The sequence below is a fragment of the Camelina sativa genome, chromosome 15 (genome assembly GCF_030686135.1).
Source record: "Camelina sativa cultivar CO46 ecotype springtype chromosome 15, ASM3068613v1".
NCBI lineage: Eukaryota > Viridiplantae > Streptophyta > Magnoliopsida > Brassicales > Brassicaceae > Camelina > Camelina sativa.
The window spans coordinates 4226122-4244505 of NC_141894.1; the positions used below are offsets into that span (position 1 = coordinate 4226122).

The window sequence follows — 18384 nt, forward strand, 5'->3', positions numbered from 1 at the left end:
GTGTTTGGTTCATGAATCTGTTAATTAGGACTGAAAAAGGAAGAAGAATGAGATTTATTGCATGAATATTAACTGTGTTTGATTGAATTAACGATTAAATGCAGTCAAATGAGGAAATAGATGCAGTGTACACTAATGTTTAATTAAGTGGTTTTAGGAAATCCTTAATGTTTTGGGCCGAGTTTGGGCAGCCCACTGAAACACACGGAGGTGTATAAAAAGGAGCAGCTAGGGTTTTGGCGTTTTCCTCATCACCCTTGAGATTTCAATCCTGTGTCGATTAATCTTCTGCTCAAATCTCTTCTTCTCTGTTCGATCAACGCTCTATCAACGATGAAGTCCATCTTTAGTGGTTTCCACTATGACTCTAGCTCAGATGAGGAGCTTCACACCCCACCGTCCTCGTTGCCTCCGCCCACTCCACTGGCTCCGATCGATCCCGCGACTGCCATGGTGGTTTACCAGCCTCAGGAGGAGTCCGTAGCTGCATCTTCGCCTCGGGTGAATCAAGTTCCCTCGCCCTCTCACGGGAACCAAGAAACTTGCGACTCTTCGTCTTCTCCGCCGAAAGAGGTGACGTCTCAATTTCCGGTCGTCGATCTCACTGGTGATGTCCCCGTTCCCACGGTGTCGAACCAGGGAATCTCGTCTCGTCTGCGTAAGAGACAATCAGCTGCGGATACAGATGGTCGTGAATCCAAGCGTTCGTCTCTTCGTAAGGACAAGGGTGTGTCCTCCTCACGCGGTGCATCGTCTAAGGACTTTGACACAAAACGGTTCATATCTGCTGAGGCTGCTCGACGGTATGGTTTCTTCACCTCTCGAACCATTGCTGCTGAGGTTAGCTATACTCAGGGAGTAGGTGTTTCTACTAGGGAGTTGCTTGAGCAAGTTGGTCTTTCAAAAACGGTCACCCAAATTGTTCCCTATGATTCTGAGATTGTTTATGAGTTCTGGGTGAATCTTCCTACAGTCAAGGTTGAAGGAAACTCAGTTGATGTGCTTGTCAGAGATTGGATGTACGAGTTTTCTCCCAGCCGCATCAATGCTCTGTTTGGTCTTCAATCAGTTGATATTCGTGAGCAAAAACTACAGACGGCTGCAATCCTGGAGGAGGATCTCGCACTCTTTTTGTCTGGTGGTCAAGTGAAGACTTGCAAGCAGCTTGTATCGACGGCGATTAAGGACCCAGTGATCAAGGATCTGAATAAGATTTGCTGCAGCAACTGGTCTCCCACGGTGAATACAGGGTACATATCCGCGAACAGAGCCATGGTGATCTACATGATCATGCATCGTATTCCCTTTGATTTTGGGAGAATGATCTACGAACAGATCATACAGTTGGGTCTGCAAGCTCAGTCAGGATTTCGTCTACCTTTTCCAAGCCTTATCCATCAGCTCCTTGCAGCACAACGCCCTGTTCCGAGTCTTCAGCAACAAGACGTGAAAAAGACAAAGGGGAAGCAGACTGTGTCGCGTTCCGCTGAAAAGACTGTTCGTAGGGGTTCATCTGCAGAGCGCAAAGCCATCCGGTTGGCGATCAAGATTCTGCAAGATGCCTTGGACGCTGGTAAGTTGTTTCTCACTTTGATATTTGCTCCAGTTTCTAGTTTAGTTTCTTGGTATTTTTGACTAAACTGTGCCAAACAAGCAAGGGGAGATGAGTCTGATTCAGAGGTCTGAGGGGGAGGTTAAGCTATGGGGGAGCAGTTGTTATCGTTGCTCATTGTTTTTATTTACTTTCATGTGGTTCTCCCCTGTTTAAAACTTAGACTTGTTGTTATTTTGTTTCTGTTTTGGTTTTGAACAATTTATTTTAACAAGTCTTTGTCGGTTAACCGTCTTGTGTTGATTGCTGGAATATTTTGCTAGTATGGTTGTGTTCTTGTCTTGGCTGTGTTTGTCTGTGCATTTTCAGGTTTGATGCTGCGGTTGCTTGTGTGGCAAGATTCAGTCAAAAAGGGGGAGATTGAAAGTGCATCAGAGCTCTGAAAGTGACAGGAGCTTGCGGAGTGTCTCAGAGCGCTGATATGCTGACGTGGTAGTTGAGCTGACGTGGAAGAAGATTATGGGAGTCGTGATAAGGAGCGTGAGAAGAAAGGAAGAGGAAGATCAAGATATACACGAGAAGATTGAGAGTATATTTGATCGAGAGGATTAGGGAGGATATTTCTTAGGATAAGGAATATTTCCTTTTAGTTAGGGATTCACAAAGATCTAGGTTAGAGATCATTTGTGAAGGGTTTAAAAGGACGAGGGCTGGCCGCAAAAAGAGTTAGCACTCGTGGGATAAGTTTGAGAGATTTGTAAACCTTCGAGCAAACAAAAAGAGCTTTGAAGGTGAGTGTGTTTTACTCTTTTAGATCTACACAGGGTGTTGTGTTAGATAGACAAGAGAGTAGGCTTAGATTCATAACTTGTAAAAAGGGAGTTTTATAAGTTTGAATAAAAGCGTTTGCTTGGCGCGTTTCCAAGCGATTTAAGTGATTGTCATTCTCTATACCTTTACAATTTCTTTTGCTTTGTGCTGGCGGAAACGCAGCCGTTCCTTGTCTATGCCGAGAGAGACAAGGAAAAGATACACTCTCCCAATGAAGTATCCTAGAGTTTCACTGTTGACAGTGCCATTGGCAACAGCTTCGCCAAGGCAAAGTTTTTTCGCAGATTGGCCAGACATTTCTTGTTCTTCTCTAGGAAACATAAGCAATTCCAATGATTCTACGTCAGGGAATTTGGGATGTGACTTATTCTCAGGATCAACAAAGTGCTCAATTTCTGCCAGCAAGAATTCACGAGCTCTTATAGGCCCTTGACGAGGGGATATCTCATTCCTAAAGACTCGACCAACTTGAGCCACGGCCAAAGGAAGTTTTCTCCCATTGTCATTATAATACTTCTTAAAGTTGACAAAAATGCCTTGAGCAGTTTCAGGACGCAGGTAACCGAGAGCGGAACCAGTTGGGCCAATGGATGTTTGAAACATCAAGTTGAAGGGGCGAGGAGGATGAGAAAGTGGATTATTAGTGTGGGGAGCAGTGATTCCATATTCCTTAATCTTGGCACCAAGCTCTTCTGCAGAAAGATCTTCCGCAACAGCGAGGAGATTATCCAATTCAGCAGATTTCTCATCAGAGATGCTAACATCTTTCTTTCGCCTTTCACAATAACCCTTGATCAAGTGGTCGGCACGGTGAAATGCACCAGTTATCTCATCCTTGACCATAAGGTCAGTAAATTTTTTTACATGGCCAGAGGCATTAAAAACGATCTCTGGTGTCAAAGCTGAACAACCAACTTCAAGCATGTCCTCATTAACGAAATACTTACGCCAGAAGCTAAGTACATTAAGTTCAACAAGGCGGCCACTGGGACCGTAATCTAAATGTCCAGCGACGCCACCGTAAATATCGAAAGATGGATTGTAGAAAGAACGCTTCTCGAGAATATTGGCCACGGCTTGTCGGAAAGCCTCAGGCTCCTTCTCGACGGCGGATTTCTCAGCCTTCACTTTGTCGACCAAGAGACTCCCAATTGCAACGTTGCTCTCCGGTTTCGCTGCGTTTAGAGGTTGCACGGGGGTCTCCTGGTCTTCGACGGCCGAGGATTTCTCCGATTTCGCATGAAGAAGAGATTGTTCCGTAGAGCTCATCGTCAAAAGGTCTAAGAACTTGAAGAATAAGAACACCTCTCTTATATTATTGATTTAGAAAACTCTCTCAAAACTAAATCTCTCTCTCAAAGTCTTATGAAAGACCTCTCCATAGACTCTTATATTTATAGGTTTAACTTTTCTTAAACCTATTAGAATTAACATATTACAACTTATTAATTTTAGGAACTTTTCCTTTTCCTATTCTATATCTTTTGGCAACTTCCTAGGAGATAACCTCTTCCACAAGTTGGAATTATCCAACAAAAGGATTTTCAGTTTTTATAAAAAAAAATGCATATTTTTAAATTAATTAGAGAATGCTGTATTTTTTATTTTTCTTTTTGCTAATCGTGAGGTTTTATTTGTTGTTGTAGGCTTGTAGAATAATATAATAATGTACGTATGAACAATATGAAATGTTTTGAACCAATTTATACAAGAAAAGTAATATTATTCTAAACATAAAAAAAATAATTTTTGCATATATTTGTTCCTGGTGGTAGATTTAGTGTTAGTTATCATAATTAAATAGTGTTAAACTGTTACTTACTATACAATAGTTAAAACGAAAAACACTGTGTGAATTTGTTGCATTGAGTTCAAATGTCCAATAACAGTAAGCATTGAGCCGGCACTGCAATTTTCAAATTTATGATGAGGACATTCTACCATAATAATTGTTTTATACAAATCTGCAATACAGTATGAATATCCTGAAAAACACTACAAATGTTAGTAAATAAGACCACTAGCAGACTAGCTACTCTTGGCTACTAACATACAGTCTGACTTTTTGGTAACAAAAGCGATTGTATAGCCGACAAAAAAAAAACGATTGTTTATGTTTTGTGTCTGGACGTGAACAATGGACAGTGGATAAATTTAGTAAATAATGTTACAGAAAGACAATGAAAAGGTACAGTCAAATATAAACTAAACATCCAAGATACATATATACTAACTATGACATTTGACAATTAACATTTATCAGTGTCAGGATCTAGGAAAACCAGGCGTACGCTGTGATTTTTTTCCAATTATTGTTTACGTATTGCTTGATCAATTCTTCCTCCAAAACTTACTTGTGTATATAATACTGAAACTATATACTAGTATGTACTAATGTTTATTTGTTTATATATTATGGATTTATGGTTAATTTACATGCAATCCATGTTATCCAGTCGACTCTTCCCTAATCATTGGGAATAAGCAATAATTATTCACTATCATTTTTATGCTAATAATTAGCTACATCCATCCAACAATGGAGAGTAGACTTTATATAAAATTAACTCAGCTATAAATAAACCCCATGTATATATAAAACGATAATGGCCTTTGTCTATGTGTGGGTGAACACGATCAGAAGGCCACTTATCAAGCATATATACTAAATTAACTAAAATGCTTTTAAAGTTCGATCAAGTACTCGCATTCATCATATACTTACATTAAAGGTAAAGTAAATAATCAACCTGTAAATGTAACAAAAAACGTATGATAAAAAAACAAACTTGTTTGCAATAAATTAAACTAAACTATTTTCATTATACTTTCAGGCTACTGGATGTTCCATTCCCGATATTATTATCTTTGGTCTCAGTTACCAGATTGTCTACTTTTAAACTATTGATTGATAATCTGAAAAGTCCTGGAGATACAATGAGCTGCACTTGCTGATTCGTTGTTTTTTTCTTTTTTTGGTAAAGGCTGATTCGTTGTTACTTAGTAATATTCTTTACGTGAAGTGTGGGTGCTCTTCACATCATGCAACCATGAACAAGTCCGCATATACTTCATAATGCATACACATTGCCAACATGTGTTAATTATATTATTATAATTATTGTTATGAAAAAGCGGACTTTCAGTTTTTTCTGGACTTTTTTTTACTAGGTGATAATGCATGCAATGCGAATGTGCATGTTTCTTTGAAATTGTAACAAAATCATCAATCTACAAACTACAAGGCTGCAAACATTATCACCTTACTTGCACTCGATTAATTTCTAGCATAATTAATAAAATAAAATTAATTTAATCACATAAACAAACAAATTAATTGATATATGCATCGTCTAGTTTTTTTGTTCAGTTCCAAGTTCCAACTAACAATCTACTCCATAAAACAACGTCGTTGATGTTATTATGCTGATTAAAGTTCATATATCGATCGATTTCTGCTCTCTTTTCATTTTTCTTTATAAAATAATCGATTAATTTTTCTACTTGATATAATTGGTACTTACGAAATTTACATTTCAATCTATGAAGCTTAGTCATTATTTAGCATTAACCCAAATTATTGTCTCAAGTCTAGGGAATAAGTCGTCGTCGTACTTTACGACAAATTAGTTGGACTTAAAGTTTTTCTTTCTTTGCGTGTATGAATTTCAAAAAATAAGTAGAATAGTGTATTTTTCTTTTCTTGTTATACCAACATGTATATACTTAGAGATGCGTACGTATACGTATTAGAAATATACTGTATATGACAAAAAGAAAATAACATAAAATAGAAGAAAGAAGATGGAGTGGAGTAATGGTAGAGAGAGAAGAGACGATGGGGGGAACCGTAGATTCCGTGAGAGACAGGCTTGCACTATCATTAATTTACACATTCGTTCACCCAAAGTAATCTCTTAACCTCTCTACTTCAGTTTCTTCTATTATTTTTTCTTATCTTTTGATTATTGTATTATTAATATTTTCTCAACGATTGTGTAGAATTAATAGAGGATTCACATAACAAGATTCAAAGAAATTTTCGTAATTTACAACTGTAACATTAACTATTTTTAGGGATAGAAATAGCGTGTCTAGTTAGACTTCGATATCCTTATTTTTCATTCACTATAATGTCAAATTCAATGTCAAGAACTAACAGAAAGTATTGTGCTAGAGGTTAGATCCACGTTAACCACATGTAGTAGTTATTAATTTTTTTTTTATTTTAAACATTGTGTTCGTTAAAGGGAGGGAGCCTATCCAAAAATACGTTGTTATTACAGAGTAAAAAATAAAAGGGGATAGTGAAGAGGCAAAACATACATCACTCAAGTAATTGTCTAAATTTACACATTTTGTTATGTTTTGTGTCTCTCTCTCCTCTCTCTAGCTCTTGTGTATTGTGATGAGTTTGCCAAGTTGGGAAGATTGCAATAGAGACAATAACAGAAGTACTAAAATTTTAGAGGTTGCAAAAAGGCAAGTCCAACATATTCCACACACTTGAGAATGTGGTGTCTCTCTTTGACTCCTCTCCCTCAATCACTCTCTATTTATGTATGCATCTTTTCAATCCACACACATCTCTCTTAACACAAACATACATATTTATATATATGTAATCCCTAAAGCTGATCATCTTCATCTTCATCTTCAATTTCAATTCTTTCTAATTCATCTTTTTCAATTGATCAATTCCAATACCTCCCTTTCTTCTTGAATCTCTCTATATAGCCAATTTAATGGAAGCAGCTGCGGAGGCTGTATCAGCCGCTAGGGAGCAATCATTGATCCTTAAAGGGAAACGGACTAAGCGGCAACGTCCGCAGTCCCCAATCCCTTTCTCTATCATCCCTCCTATGTCTTCACAAGAGCCGGATGCTGAAGAAGAATCCACTAGTCTTGTTTCCAAGGAGCAGAATCTCAATGATGAGATCAACAACAATAACAACAAGAATGATAACAATACTAATTTGATCAATGGTGTTACATCTTCATCTTCTGCCTCTTCATCTTCCAACAACAATGTGACATTAAAGGCCACCATTGACGAGGAAGATCAAGACATGGCTAATTGTTTGATCCTCCTCGCCCAGGGTCACTCTCTTCCTCACCACCAACCGCAACAAACAAGACAGTTAATGATAAGTTACCAAGATTCTGGTAACAACAACAATGCGTATAGATCTAGCAGCAGGAGGTTTCTGGAGACATCTTCATCGAACGGGACCACAGCGAACGGCGGAGGCAGAGCCGGTTACTATGTTTACCAATGCAAAACATGTGACCGTACTTTTCCGTCTTTCCAAGCCCTTGGCGGCCATAGGGCCAGCCACAAGAAGCCTAAAGCCGCCACAGGTCTTCACTCCAATCATGACCTCAAGAAGTCTATCTACGATGACCCCGTTTCTCTCCATCTCAACAACGTTGTCACCACAACTCCAAACAACAATAGTAACCATAGATCGCTTGTGGTATACGGTAAAGCTAATAATAATAAGGTCCATGAATGTGGGATATGTGGAGCCGAATTCACATCCGGACAAGCATTAGGTGGTCACATGAGACGACATAGAGGTGCAGTGGTGGCCGCAGCAGCCGCCTCTAACCCCACCGTAGCGGTTGCGGCCACTACAGCTACTGCAAACACTGCTTTGTCATTATCGCCTATGTCATTTGATCAGATGTCGGACGGTCCGGTTCAGGTTCCGGTTAAGAGAGCGAGGAGCGCGGTTGTGTCGTTAGATTTAGATCTGAATCTACCTGCCCCGGAAGATGAGAATCGGGTCAACGGATTAAGCTTAGCTTCAAAGCAAGAAAACGAACAAGAACATGAACAAACACAACAGAAGAAACAGAGAGAAGAACAAAAGTCTCTTGTCTTGTCTTCTGCTCCTACATTGGTGGATTGCCATTACTGAAATCAAAAATTCAATTCCTAATTAAGATTCATTTATTGATTTTTTAAAGCAGAAATTGATGAATCATTTTTCTAAGAAAATTACTGATTTCTTGCTTGTACAAGACTTGCAAGATTCTTCTCTTCTTCTTTTTTCCTTGCCAAAGAAAACTATGTATTATACAAATATATATACTCCCATTAGGCATATGCAGATGCTATGTATGTAAATTACATCCAAGTTAATGTAAGATCTTACTTTATATTTTTAAATGAATATATATACTCCCAATACAGCGTAGGAGGAACGTAGTGATTAAAGACCATGCACATTCTTACTTTATATTTAAATGAACATTCAACTAATAATACGTATTGTATAACATATATATATATATATATATATATATATATTTCTTTTGATAAAGTATACTTATTTTTTTCGATGCTATGGGCTTCGGTTGATCCATTAAATAATTTTCTAAAAAAATCGGTCACGTCGGTTCATGTATACTTTTAGTCATAGAATGTATTTTTTTGGATTAGAGAAAAAAAGGTTCAACCCTTTAAAGAAAGAAAAAAAAAAATTAAAAGGTTCATGAAAAGGGCGTGACTGGTCCAACTCTTTTTTGTTAAATTTTCATTTCAAACCGAATACTTGTTATCAATATTATGTTGACATTATACGATTTTATTTTGTTTATGCCCTTTATAGGTGCAATACCAGTATAATGTCAAAATCGTACGCTGAGATATGCAACTTTTTATAGGAACATAACACTTTTCTCAGCTCGTCAAGATTGAGTGTATTCATTTGCTTCGTGAATACAAATGCATACAAATGCATGTTGTGTTTAGTTAACACAACCGTCCGTCATCGGAATGGTCTACAATTGAATCATGGGCTTTTAATATTTTTTAAGTTCAGAAGAAATTAAGCCCAGAACCCTAAACACGAGGCCTTTTTATGAGATTTTTTTTTTCTTTTTAAAATGTCTTGATATTTTTAGCATTTTGTCCTTTTGGGGAGACAGTGGTGTCAGATAGCTGACAACCTAAAAATAAATAAATAACAAAATGGTGCTTTCTTTTTACTTTTACTTTTCTTTTCTTCCATTCCACAATACAATTATGTATAAATAAATGGGATACACAAGAGTTGGATATTTCTCGATTTGAAGTCTGCCTGCGAATTAGTTAGTTACACAAACAAAGCATAAGAGACAAGAGACGTAGCGTATCAAAAATAAATAAAGATAGTGCAAAAAATATCATATAGTTTTTGGTACGCCTCATCAATTCCGCTCAATTATAACTATTTAGAATTTCAATACTAAAAAGTTGACAACAAAAACTTTTGAACATGTACCAAGAGGCTTATTCCATTTTCTAGAAGAAGAATAAACAGAGAAGAAAGTATATTTTTGTCTTTGTCCACCTTGACTATACAAGTTACAACAACCCCACAAGTAAAATTATTCAAATTTTTTTTAATCGTAGTTAGTCATTATATATTTATTATAAATGAAATTAATCTAAACGAAAACCAAACTAGGGGAACTAGAAAATGAAAGAGGAAAGAAGAAAAATAAATAGAGTAAGATGATGATTCGTGTGGACCAAGTCTCTCTCATCCCCCTTTAGCTTGCCTTATTGGTAAAGTATCCTTCTGCAAGCAAACGTATCTGTCACTCCTTTTTTATTTTTCACCTTCTACATTATCCTCATTTTAACTCTTTTATTTTTTTCTTTGGTCAACTTCTTTTAAACTTTTATACATCTCTATCTAAAAAGAAAACGAAATTATTATCCTAGTTAAATAAAATTTATTAAACTCAAAATGGGACATTATCACTGATGAGGGGTAATCAATCTCTTTCCTGGATATGAAAAGAGAAGGCAAATGTCAAAATATAACCATTATATATGTATATTTTCCATCAAGATTGTTTTATATTATATTTACCCTAACGTTCGTAAATATTTGAATTGCAGTATTTCATGAGATATATATATATATATACATGCACTTAATATAAAAGGAAAGAAATAAACTCTTTTCTTTTGGTGAAAAAATACTTAACATGTTTAAAAGATTTATTAATATCCACAGAAACAATCTTTGATTTTTCATATAATATTTTACATATTATTTCATTCTTCTATATTATGGTTAAATTGTTTTAGGAAAGTCATTTCTGTAGAATATAAAATTTTAAATATTTTATCGTAAAGAATAGTTACTTTTTTCAGACCAGTGTTTCTTTTATTTTACTGCACAAAACGACAAAAATCTAAGCAGTAAACGTATCCTAGGGTTTATTATTACTGCCAAACACTCAAAAAAAAAATTATAAAATTAAAAAAAAAAAAATTAAGAATCGCAATCCGAAATTATACTTTTGTTTTCTAGCCTTCTAGGAACTCTAAAAGAAAAGCAAATTTCTTGCAATTGAAGGTACCTTTAATCCTTTGTTTGTGAGCTCTTCTCTCTTTTTTTTCCATTTCCTTCTCCGACTAACTTTTTTAATTGATATGTTTGTCTTCTGAGACGACAGATTCCAGAAGAAACCTATTAACAAGTTCGGTCCTTTTTCTCCTTTTCGCTTAAAATGGGTCGCGAATCTTTGGCTGCTGTGTCCTCGCCGCCATCGGCGACTGCGCCGAGTACTGCTGTGTCGGCGACCTCGCTTGCTCCTGGCTTCCGATTTCATCCCACTGATGAGGAACTCGTGAGTTATTACTTGAAGCGGAAGGTTCTAGGCAAACCTGTACGTTTCGATGCGATTGGGGAGGTCGATATCTACAAGCACGAGCCCTGGGATTTAGCTGGTTCGTTCTTCCTCTTCCTCTCTTTGATTTGGGTTTTTTTTTTCATGTCAAGACTTTGTGATTTTGTTGCTTCCTGATTTGGGATTGGGCTTATTCGTTGTTTCGTCTTCTGCCGAAAGCTTTGTGGGAATCGATTTCATTTGCTGGGCTATTTTGTTGTTGTTGTTGTTGCAGATTCTCTCTGTTCGTACCTTTGATTATGTTTACGCAATTAGGTGTATAACACTGTGAAGAAACTTCTTAATTGGGGAAAAAGTCTTAATTTTTTTTTGTCAGATTACTTAAGAATCACTACTTATCTTGTGCTTCAGTTCTGTTTGCTTGCGTTTCAGGGAATTAAGTTTGTTGCTTGTGTGTTTGGTTTATCTATCTGAAGTGTTATTAACAACTCTGTGTGTGTGGTTATCTATTTGAAGTGTTATTAACAACTCTGGTTTTAAGTAATCTCTTCTGTTGTGATGTGTGTTTTCAGTGTTTTCTCGGTTGAAAACTAGAGACCAAGAATGGTACTTCTTCAGCGCGTTAGATAAGAAGTATGGAAATGGTGCTAGAATGAACAGGGCAACTAACAAAGGGTACTGGAAAGCAACTGGTAAAGACAGAGAAATCCGCCGGGATATTCAGTTGCTCGGTATGAAAAAGACGCTTGTTTTCCACAGTGGGCGTGCTCCAGACGGGCTTAGGACTAATTGGGTTATGCACGAGTACCGCCTTGTGGAATATGAAACTGAAAATAACGGAAGCTTACTGGTAATTCTACTATCCAAATAGAGTTGCTTTCGAATTTGGTTTATTTCATAGTGTCAAATGAATCCTTTCTTAACTCTATTCTTTGTCTGGGGTCTGCAGGATGCATATGTGTTGTGCAGAGTGTTTCACAAGAATAACATTGGGCCACCAAGTGGGAACAGATATGCGCCGTTCATGGAAGAGGAATGGGCTGATGGTGGAGGAGCTCTGATTCCAGGAGTAGATGTCAGGGTCAGGGTAGAGCCGCAACCACAAGCCAATGGAAACAACCAGATGGACCAGGTTTGTGCTTTCTTTATACTCAGGCTTCATGACCCTGAAGCTGAATAGTTTCCTTTTTTCCAATGTTACTTATATGCAAAAGTTCCCTTCAAAGTGAATCATCTCTCATTCACAAGATACCATTCTTCTTATATGCAAAAGTTCTTTGTTGAAATGAAACTTCTCTAAAGTGCTGTTACTTAGACTGCTTTAGTCCATTAACTTTGCTGTAAGCTCTTGTAGAAACTCAGCTCAACCTTACAGCTTTGTCTAATGAATGGTCTCTCTTGATTCACAAGATATCTGATTTTTCTTTACAGTCTTTCTTCCTTGGGATTTATCCTCTGTTTGTAAGATAATTTAGACTTACAGTCCTCGTTTTGCATAATATGAACTCGCACAATTGATCAGTGCATGTTTATCAGAATGAGTATCAACAAGTGAAGGATTTGTTGTGTTTTGGTTCATCTGCAAAGTCGATCAACTCATTTTGGTTTTAGATGTACTGTTGGGGTTAACATAAGTTGTAATTTGTTGCAGGAAATCCATTCAGCAAGCAAGAATCTCATTAACATCAACGAGCTACCGAGAGATGGTACTCCAATGGATATCGAACCTAACCAACAGAATCATCATGAGAGTGACATCAAGCCGCAGGAGCATAACAACCGTAATGGTTATGATGAAGACGAGGAAACACTCAAACGCGAGCACGCAGAAGAAGAAGATGAGCGTCGTCCTTCAGTATGCATTCTCAACAAAGAAGCTCCACTACCTCTCCTCCAATACAAACGTAGACGCCAAAACGAGTCTAGCAACAACTCAAGCAGGAACTCACAGGACCATTGTTCGTCCACAATAACAACCGTCGACAATACAACCACCTTGATCTCATCATCAGCTGCTGCCACAAACACTGCCATATCTGCATTGCTTGAGTTCTCACTTATGGGAATCTCCGATAAGAAAGAAAACCAGCAGAAACAGCTACGTCCCCACAAGGAAGCTACTCCTTCTACTCCACTAGCATCTTCTGAAGAGAAGGTTAATGGTCTCCAGAAGGAGATTCACCAGATGTCTGTTGAGAGAGAAACTTTCAAGCTTGAGATGATGAGTGCAGAGGCAATGATCAGTATTCTTCAGTCAAGGATCGATGCGTTGCGTCAGGAGAACGAGGAACTTAAGAAGAACAACGCCAGTGGACAAGCTAGTTAAAACACCTCACCACCAATCCATCCAGGTTTCTTCTTCTTTATCTTGGCCTTTTAGCTGTAATCTTGGTAATAGTATGAGCTATGGATGTAGCTTTTTCAGAAACAGTATGAATCTCTGTTGTAAAATTAGGATAAAACGGAACGGAGCCACCCAGACGGGTGTTTATTTTGTCCTTTCTTCATTTTATTTTTATGTTCTGCATCTTTGGGGAACATTTTCAGGTGGATCCATTGTCATATATTACCAACTATCTAGTCTTTTGTCAAACAAGAACTATCTTTATTTGTCTCAAAGGAATGTTCAGTCTCCATGAAAGAAAGAAAGCTTTTTCATTTAGTGGTCACGTTTAAGGGCATAAAAGTCAGTTCACATTCTGGTTCTGTTGCTTCATCATGGTTCTGTCTCCATGGTTAGCATAGAACTGGGAAGAGAGCTTCTTAGGGTAAACTCGTGGTTAGTGGTAATGAGTGAGGGTATAACCGTCTTTAAACAATTCGGCTAGCGTTACGATTTATGAGTTATGATATGACACTGTGGCTCCGTCAACGACGTTAGAAGACTTTTGTTACACGTAATTTGCAATTATTTGTTTTGTTTTTCAAAACAAGAAAACAAAAAGCAAAAAGCGCTTGGTACGATTCAAGCCTGGATTCCATTTTCAAAATAAATAAATCTATTTTTAAGTTTTATCTTGTCAATTTAATTTCAAAACCTTCCTTCTGTAAATATTAATTATTAGTTTTTGAATAGAATATATAGTATTATTCACGAAACGAATTTATACCGACAAAATAAAGTTATAAAAATATGAAAATAAAAATTTGCGCCAAGCAGCTAAAAACAACATTTCAACAAGTTATCGAACTAGCTAGAGGTCCAAGATTTTCGACGTGTCGCTAATTTATTTGCTGTCAGCCAAAACTATCAGAGCAGCGTCACTTTATACAGAGAGCAGCACACTTCCCTGGACGATAAATTAAAAAACCTCAGTGCGTAATATCACTTCTTCTCCGATTTGCTTGCTCTCTCTCTTTTTTGTTTCTTCTTCCAAAACTCTACTTTCCATACTAAACATGCTTCATCAGCCAACCACATGTGGTCTTTTTATTTGGTGCATCTTACTTATAGTTTCATCTACAACTACAAGCCTACCTAGATTTACAATAATAGTATTGTGTAAACATGTATACTAGTTGTCTTAATTTGTAACAGTTGATTTAAATGTCGACAGCTTTCATTTCCTACATAGGTAAATGGAATTTAGTAGGTAAAATGGTTTCATATCTAGGTAAATGGAATTTAGTAGGTGTTTTTTTAATTTGATTTTTAAGTTTTTAACTGTATATTGTTCTACGGAATCTATCTATGCTTAACTCTTTTCAAGAATTTATTACTTATTTATCTATCATTTATGAGTTTGTGTGACCCTTGTTGAATGATTGTACTTTTTGATAGGTTTGTTCTTTTTTCTTTTCTTTTTTTTTTTTTATATCTTTATCCAAGAGTCGTAAATAAAAATAACTTAACTTTTTGAACGACTAACGACCGTGTTTTTTTTTTTTTTTAATTTACTACATAAAACGACAAAAAACCTAGGCAGTAACATTTCTAGGGTTTTATTACTGCGACACTCCAAACAAAAAAAGAAAAAAAAAAAGGAAATGTAAATCAAAATTGGAATCGCAATCCGAAAAATACACAAGTTTCTTTCTTTCTCTACTGGGGAACGCGAAAAAAAAAAGCAAATTTCTTGCAATTGAAGGTACCTTTAATCTTGTCCTTATCTTTTTCATTCGTTACTTGTCCGTCAAATCAAAAACCCATTTGCCCAACTTGTTGTTTTTGTTGTTCGTCAGGTCAGTTTTTGGGGAAAAGGGAAAAATTGAAGAAAACCCTAAAGGACAACTACTCTCTCTCTTTTTAATGGGTCGCGAATCTGTGGCTGTGGTGACTCCGCCTCCCCCCGGTACTGCTCCGCGTACTGCTTCCGTGGCTACCTCACTTGCTCCTGGCTTCCGATTTCATCCCACTGATGAAGAACTCGTCAGTTATTACTTGAAGCGGAAGGTTCTGGGCAAACCTGTACGCTTCGATGCGATTGGAGAGGTCGATATCTACAAGCATGAGCCTTGGGATTTAGCAGGTTCGTTGGGTTTTCTCTCTTTGTTTCTCCGTATCTCTACAATTTTGGATTTTTCTGTTCAATTTTGTTGCTTTTTGATTTGGGATTTTTCTGGTCTGGGCTTCTCTCGCGTGTTCTGGACTCATTTCTTGGAAAAGGGTTTAGCTTTATTGGCTCCGATTCGATTTTTTCCTAGGAATTTTTCGATGCAGATTCACTGTCTATGTTTAGGCTTATAACACTCTGAAGACATTTCAATTTAATCGAATTCATAAGTTGTTCAAAATAGTTGTTTTTCCCCCAGATTCCTTAAGAGTTTTTATGCTAACTTGTGTTCCAGTTTTGTTTGCTTGTGTTTCAGGAAATGTAAAGTTTGAAATTTTGAGTTAAGTCTGAGTTTAAGTAATCTCTTCTATTGTGTTTTGTGTTTTTAAGTGTATTCGAGGTTGAAGACAAGGGACCAAGAATGGTACTTCTACAGCGCGTTAGATAAGAAGTATGGGAACGGCGCTAGAATGAATCGAGCAACTTACAAAGGATACTGGAAAGCAACTGGGAAAGACAGAGAAATCCGCCGTGATATTCAGCTGCTTGGTATGAAAAAGACGCTTGTTTTCCACAGTGGGCGTGCTCCAGACGGTCTTAGGACTAATTGGGTTATGCATGAGTATCGCCTTGTGGAATATGAAACCGAGAATAACGGAAACCTGGTGGTACTGTATTTATCCAAAATGACTTTCTAATTATTGGGTTTATCTGATCCAAAGATCTTATCTTCTCTCAATTCTTTGTTTGGGTGCAGCAAGATGCATATGTGTTGTGCAGAGTCTTCCACAAGAATAACATTGGGCCACCTAGTGGGAACAGATATGCACCGTTTATGGAAGAGGAATGGGCTGATGATGGAGCAGCTCTGATTCCAGGAGTAGACGTTAGGCTCAGGGTAGAGCCATCGCCAGTAGCCAATGGAAACAACCAGATGGATCAGGTCTGTGATTTCTTCATACTCAGGCTTCATAACTCAAAGCCTGATTTGTTTCATTTCAATATCACTTATATGCAAAGATTGTGACATTCTCTCTTAAATGCTGTTCCATTGGGCTGAGTGACTTCATTTGAAATGGATTTGTCTATTTACGCACCAATCTACAATTCAATGTTACTTAGTGCAAATGTTCAAATTTGTCTGATGCATCATCTCTCTTGTTTCACAAGATATCATATTTCTTATATGCAAAAACTCTGTGTTGAAGTGAAGCTTCTCTAAGTACTGGTTCAGTGGGTTGGGTTACTCCATTGAGTCTGTAACCAACTCTTGTAGAACTCAGCCTTGTAGGTATCAATTGATAAAATAACTCTCTTGATAGAGAAGATATCTAATTTATCTGTGGTCCATTTTTGGTGTTATTGTTTCTTGGGCTTTTATTCTTAATCATGCTGATTACAAGATCTTTCAAACTTTGCATCCTCACTTGACCAGCACTTGTCACTGTGCATCATATGAATTCACTTAATTCATCAGTGATAATGTTGATTTGAAGTAGAATGATTTGTTGTGCTGTAGTGAAAATGCAGTTTTGATCCTTCATCTGCAAAGTTGATTGAAGCATTTGATTTCAGATATTTTGTGTCGTCTGGGGTTCACAATAATAACTTGTAATTTGTTGTAGGAGATCCAGTCAGCCAGCAAGAGTCTCATTAACATCAATGAGCCACCGAGAGAGACGGCTCCAATGGATATTGAACCTCCTAACCAACAGAATCATCATGAGAGTGACATCAAGCCGCAGGAGCATAACAACAATAATAATTGTGATGAAGCTGAGGAAACACTCAAACGCGAGCACACAGAAGAAGATGAGCGTCCTCGTCCTCCAGTATGCATGCTCAACAAAGAAGCTCCACTACCTCTCCTCCAATACAAACGTAGACGCCAGAACGAGTCGAACAACAACTCAAGCAGGAACACACAGGACCATTGTTCGTCCACAACAACAACCGTCGACAATACAACCACCTTAATCTCATCATCAGCTGCTGCCACCAACACTGCCATCTCTGCGTTGCTTGAGTTCTCACTCATGGGCATCTCCGACAAGAAAGAAAACCAGCAGCAACCACTACGTCCTCACAAGGAAGCTTCTCTTCAGACTCCAGTTGCATCTTCCGAAGAGAAGGTTAATGATCTCGAGAAGGAAGTTCACCAGATGTCTGTTGAAAGAGAAACTTTCAAGCTTGAGATGATGAGTGCAGAAGCAATGATCAGTATTCTCCAGTCAAGGATCGATGCGCTGCGTCAGGAGAACGAGGAACTTAAGAAGAACCATGCCAAGGAGAACGAGGAACTTAAGAAGAACCATGCCAATGGCCAATAAATGCGCTGAAAGATCATCCCCTCCAGGTTTTCTTCTTCTGCTTGTTGCCTATGTTAGCTTTAATCTTCCATCCCTAATATATTATGAGTCATCTCTCATCTATGTAACTTCTCTAGACGACGGATTGCTGAACTGCGTGCGTGAATCTCTCTGTTGTAACATAGGATACAACGCATCCGAGCACCTGACCCGAATGTGTTTTATCCTTCTTCTTTTTTTATTTAGTTTGGATGTTGCTGCATCTTTTGAAAACAATTTTAGGTTGCTCCTCCCTTGTCATATATGATCATCTATCTAGGTTTTTTATTCAGACAAAAAAATCTATCTCTCAAGAATGTGTTCTGTCTTTAAGGGCATAACTGTCATTTTCAAGGTGTATTACCATATCTAGATTTCCGGACAAGATCTTTCTCCGTTGAATAATGTTCCGCCTCAGGGTAGTACTGTGGTTAATGGTCAGGAGTGAGGGTATAACCGTCATTGATCATATCCGGCTATCATTACGAACGTGGTTGCGTCAGCGACGTTATTAGACTTTCGTTAC

The 18384-nt window shown here is 37.6% G+C and overlaps 4 protein-coding genes and 1 long non-coding RNA gene across 9 annotated transcripts; 3 read left to right on the plus strand and 2 right to left on the minus strand.

The window, feature by feature from the left end:
* Positions 1-2500: 2500 nt before the first annotated feature.
* LOC104748105 (putative glycine--tRNA ligase, cytoplasmic) lies at positions 2501-3652 on the minus strand. The gene has a single exon (XM_087489163.1). It carries the CDS (start codon positions 3650-3652, stop codon positions 2501-2503), a length of 1152 nt encoding a protein of 383 aa, XP_087345289.1.
* A 3177-nt stretch (positions 3653-6829) lies between these two features.
* Positions 6830-8579, plus strand: LOC104748107 (uncharacterized). Its single transcript, XM_010469797.2, has one exon. The coding sequence runs from the start codon at positions 7129-7131 to the stop codon at positions 8305-8307; it is 1179 nt and encodes a 392-aa protein (XP_010468099.2). The 5' UTR covers positions 6830-7128; the 3' UTR covers positions 8308-8579.
* Positions 8580-9587: 1008 nt separating this feature from the next.
* LOC104745227 (uncharacterized) lies at positions 9588-10880 on the minus strand. The gene is made up of 2 exons (XR_760713.3): positions 10748-10880; positions 9588-9954 (listed from the first exon to the last, which is right to left on the minus strand). It is a non-coding gene; the product is annotated as an uncharacterized LOC104745227 (long non-coding RNA).
* Positions 10881-10897: 17 nt separating this feature from the next.
* On the plus strand, positions 10898-13666 carry LOC104745226 (NAC domain containing protein 50). The gene is made up of 4 exons (XM_010466422.2): positions 10898-11117; positions 11590-11867; positions 11967-12149; positions 12669-13666. Exons 1-4 carry the CDS (start codon positions 10898-10900, stop codon positions 13341-13343), a joined length of 1356 nt encoding a protein of 451 aa, XP_010464724.1. The 3' UTR covers positions 13344-13666.
* Positions 13667-14274: 608 nt separating this feature from the next.
* LOC104745224 (NAC domain containing protein 52) lies at positions 14275-18327 on the plus strand. Of its 5 annotated transcripts, none has more exons than XM_087487693.1 (6): positions 14275-14332; positions 14940-15105; positions 15200-15486; positions 15901-16178; positions 16268-16453; positions 17136-18327. In XM_087487693.1, the coding sequence occupies exons 3-6, from the start codon at positions 15267-15269 to the stop codon at positions 17838-17840; spliced, it is 1389 nt and encodes a 462-aa protein (XP_087343819.1). In that variant the 5' UTR covers positions 14275-14332; positions 14940-15105; positions 15200-15266; the 3' UTR covers positions 17841-18327. The 5 variants fall into 5 exon arrangements, with proteins under 5 accessions (XP_087343819.1, XP_010464722.2, XP_087343820.1 ...); XM_087487694.1 differs by lacking the exon at positions 14275-14332 and having other exon boundaries at positions 14894-15105; positions 17136-17866; positions 17957-18327; XM_087487696.1 differs by lacking the exon at positions 14275-14332 and having other exon boundaries at positions 17145-17866; positions 17957-18327.
* Positions 18328-18384: the final 57 nt, after the last annotated feature.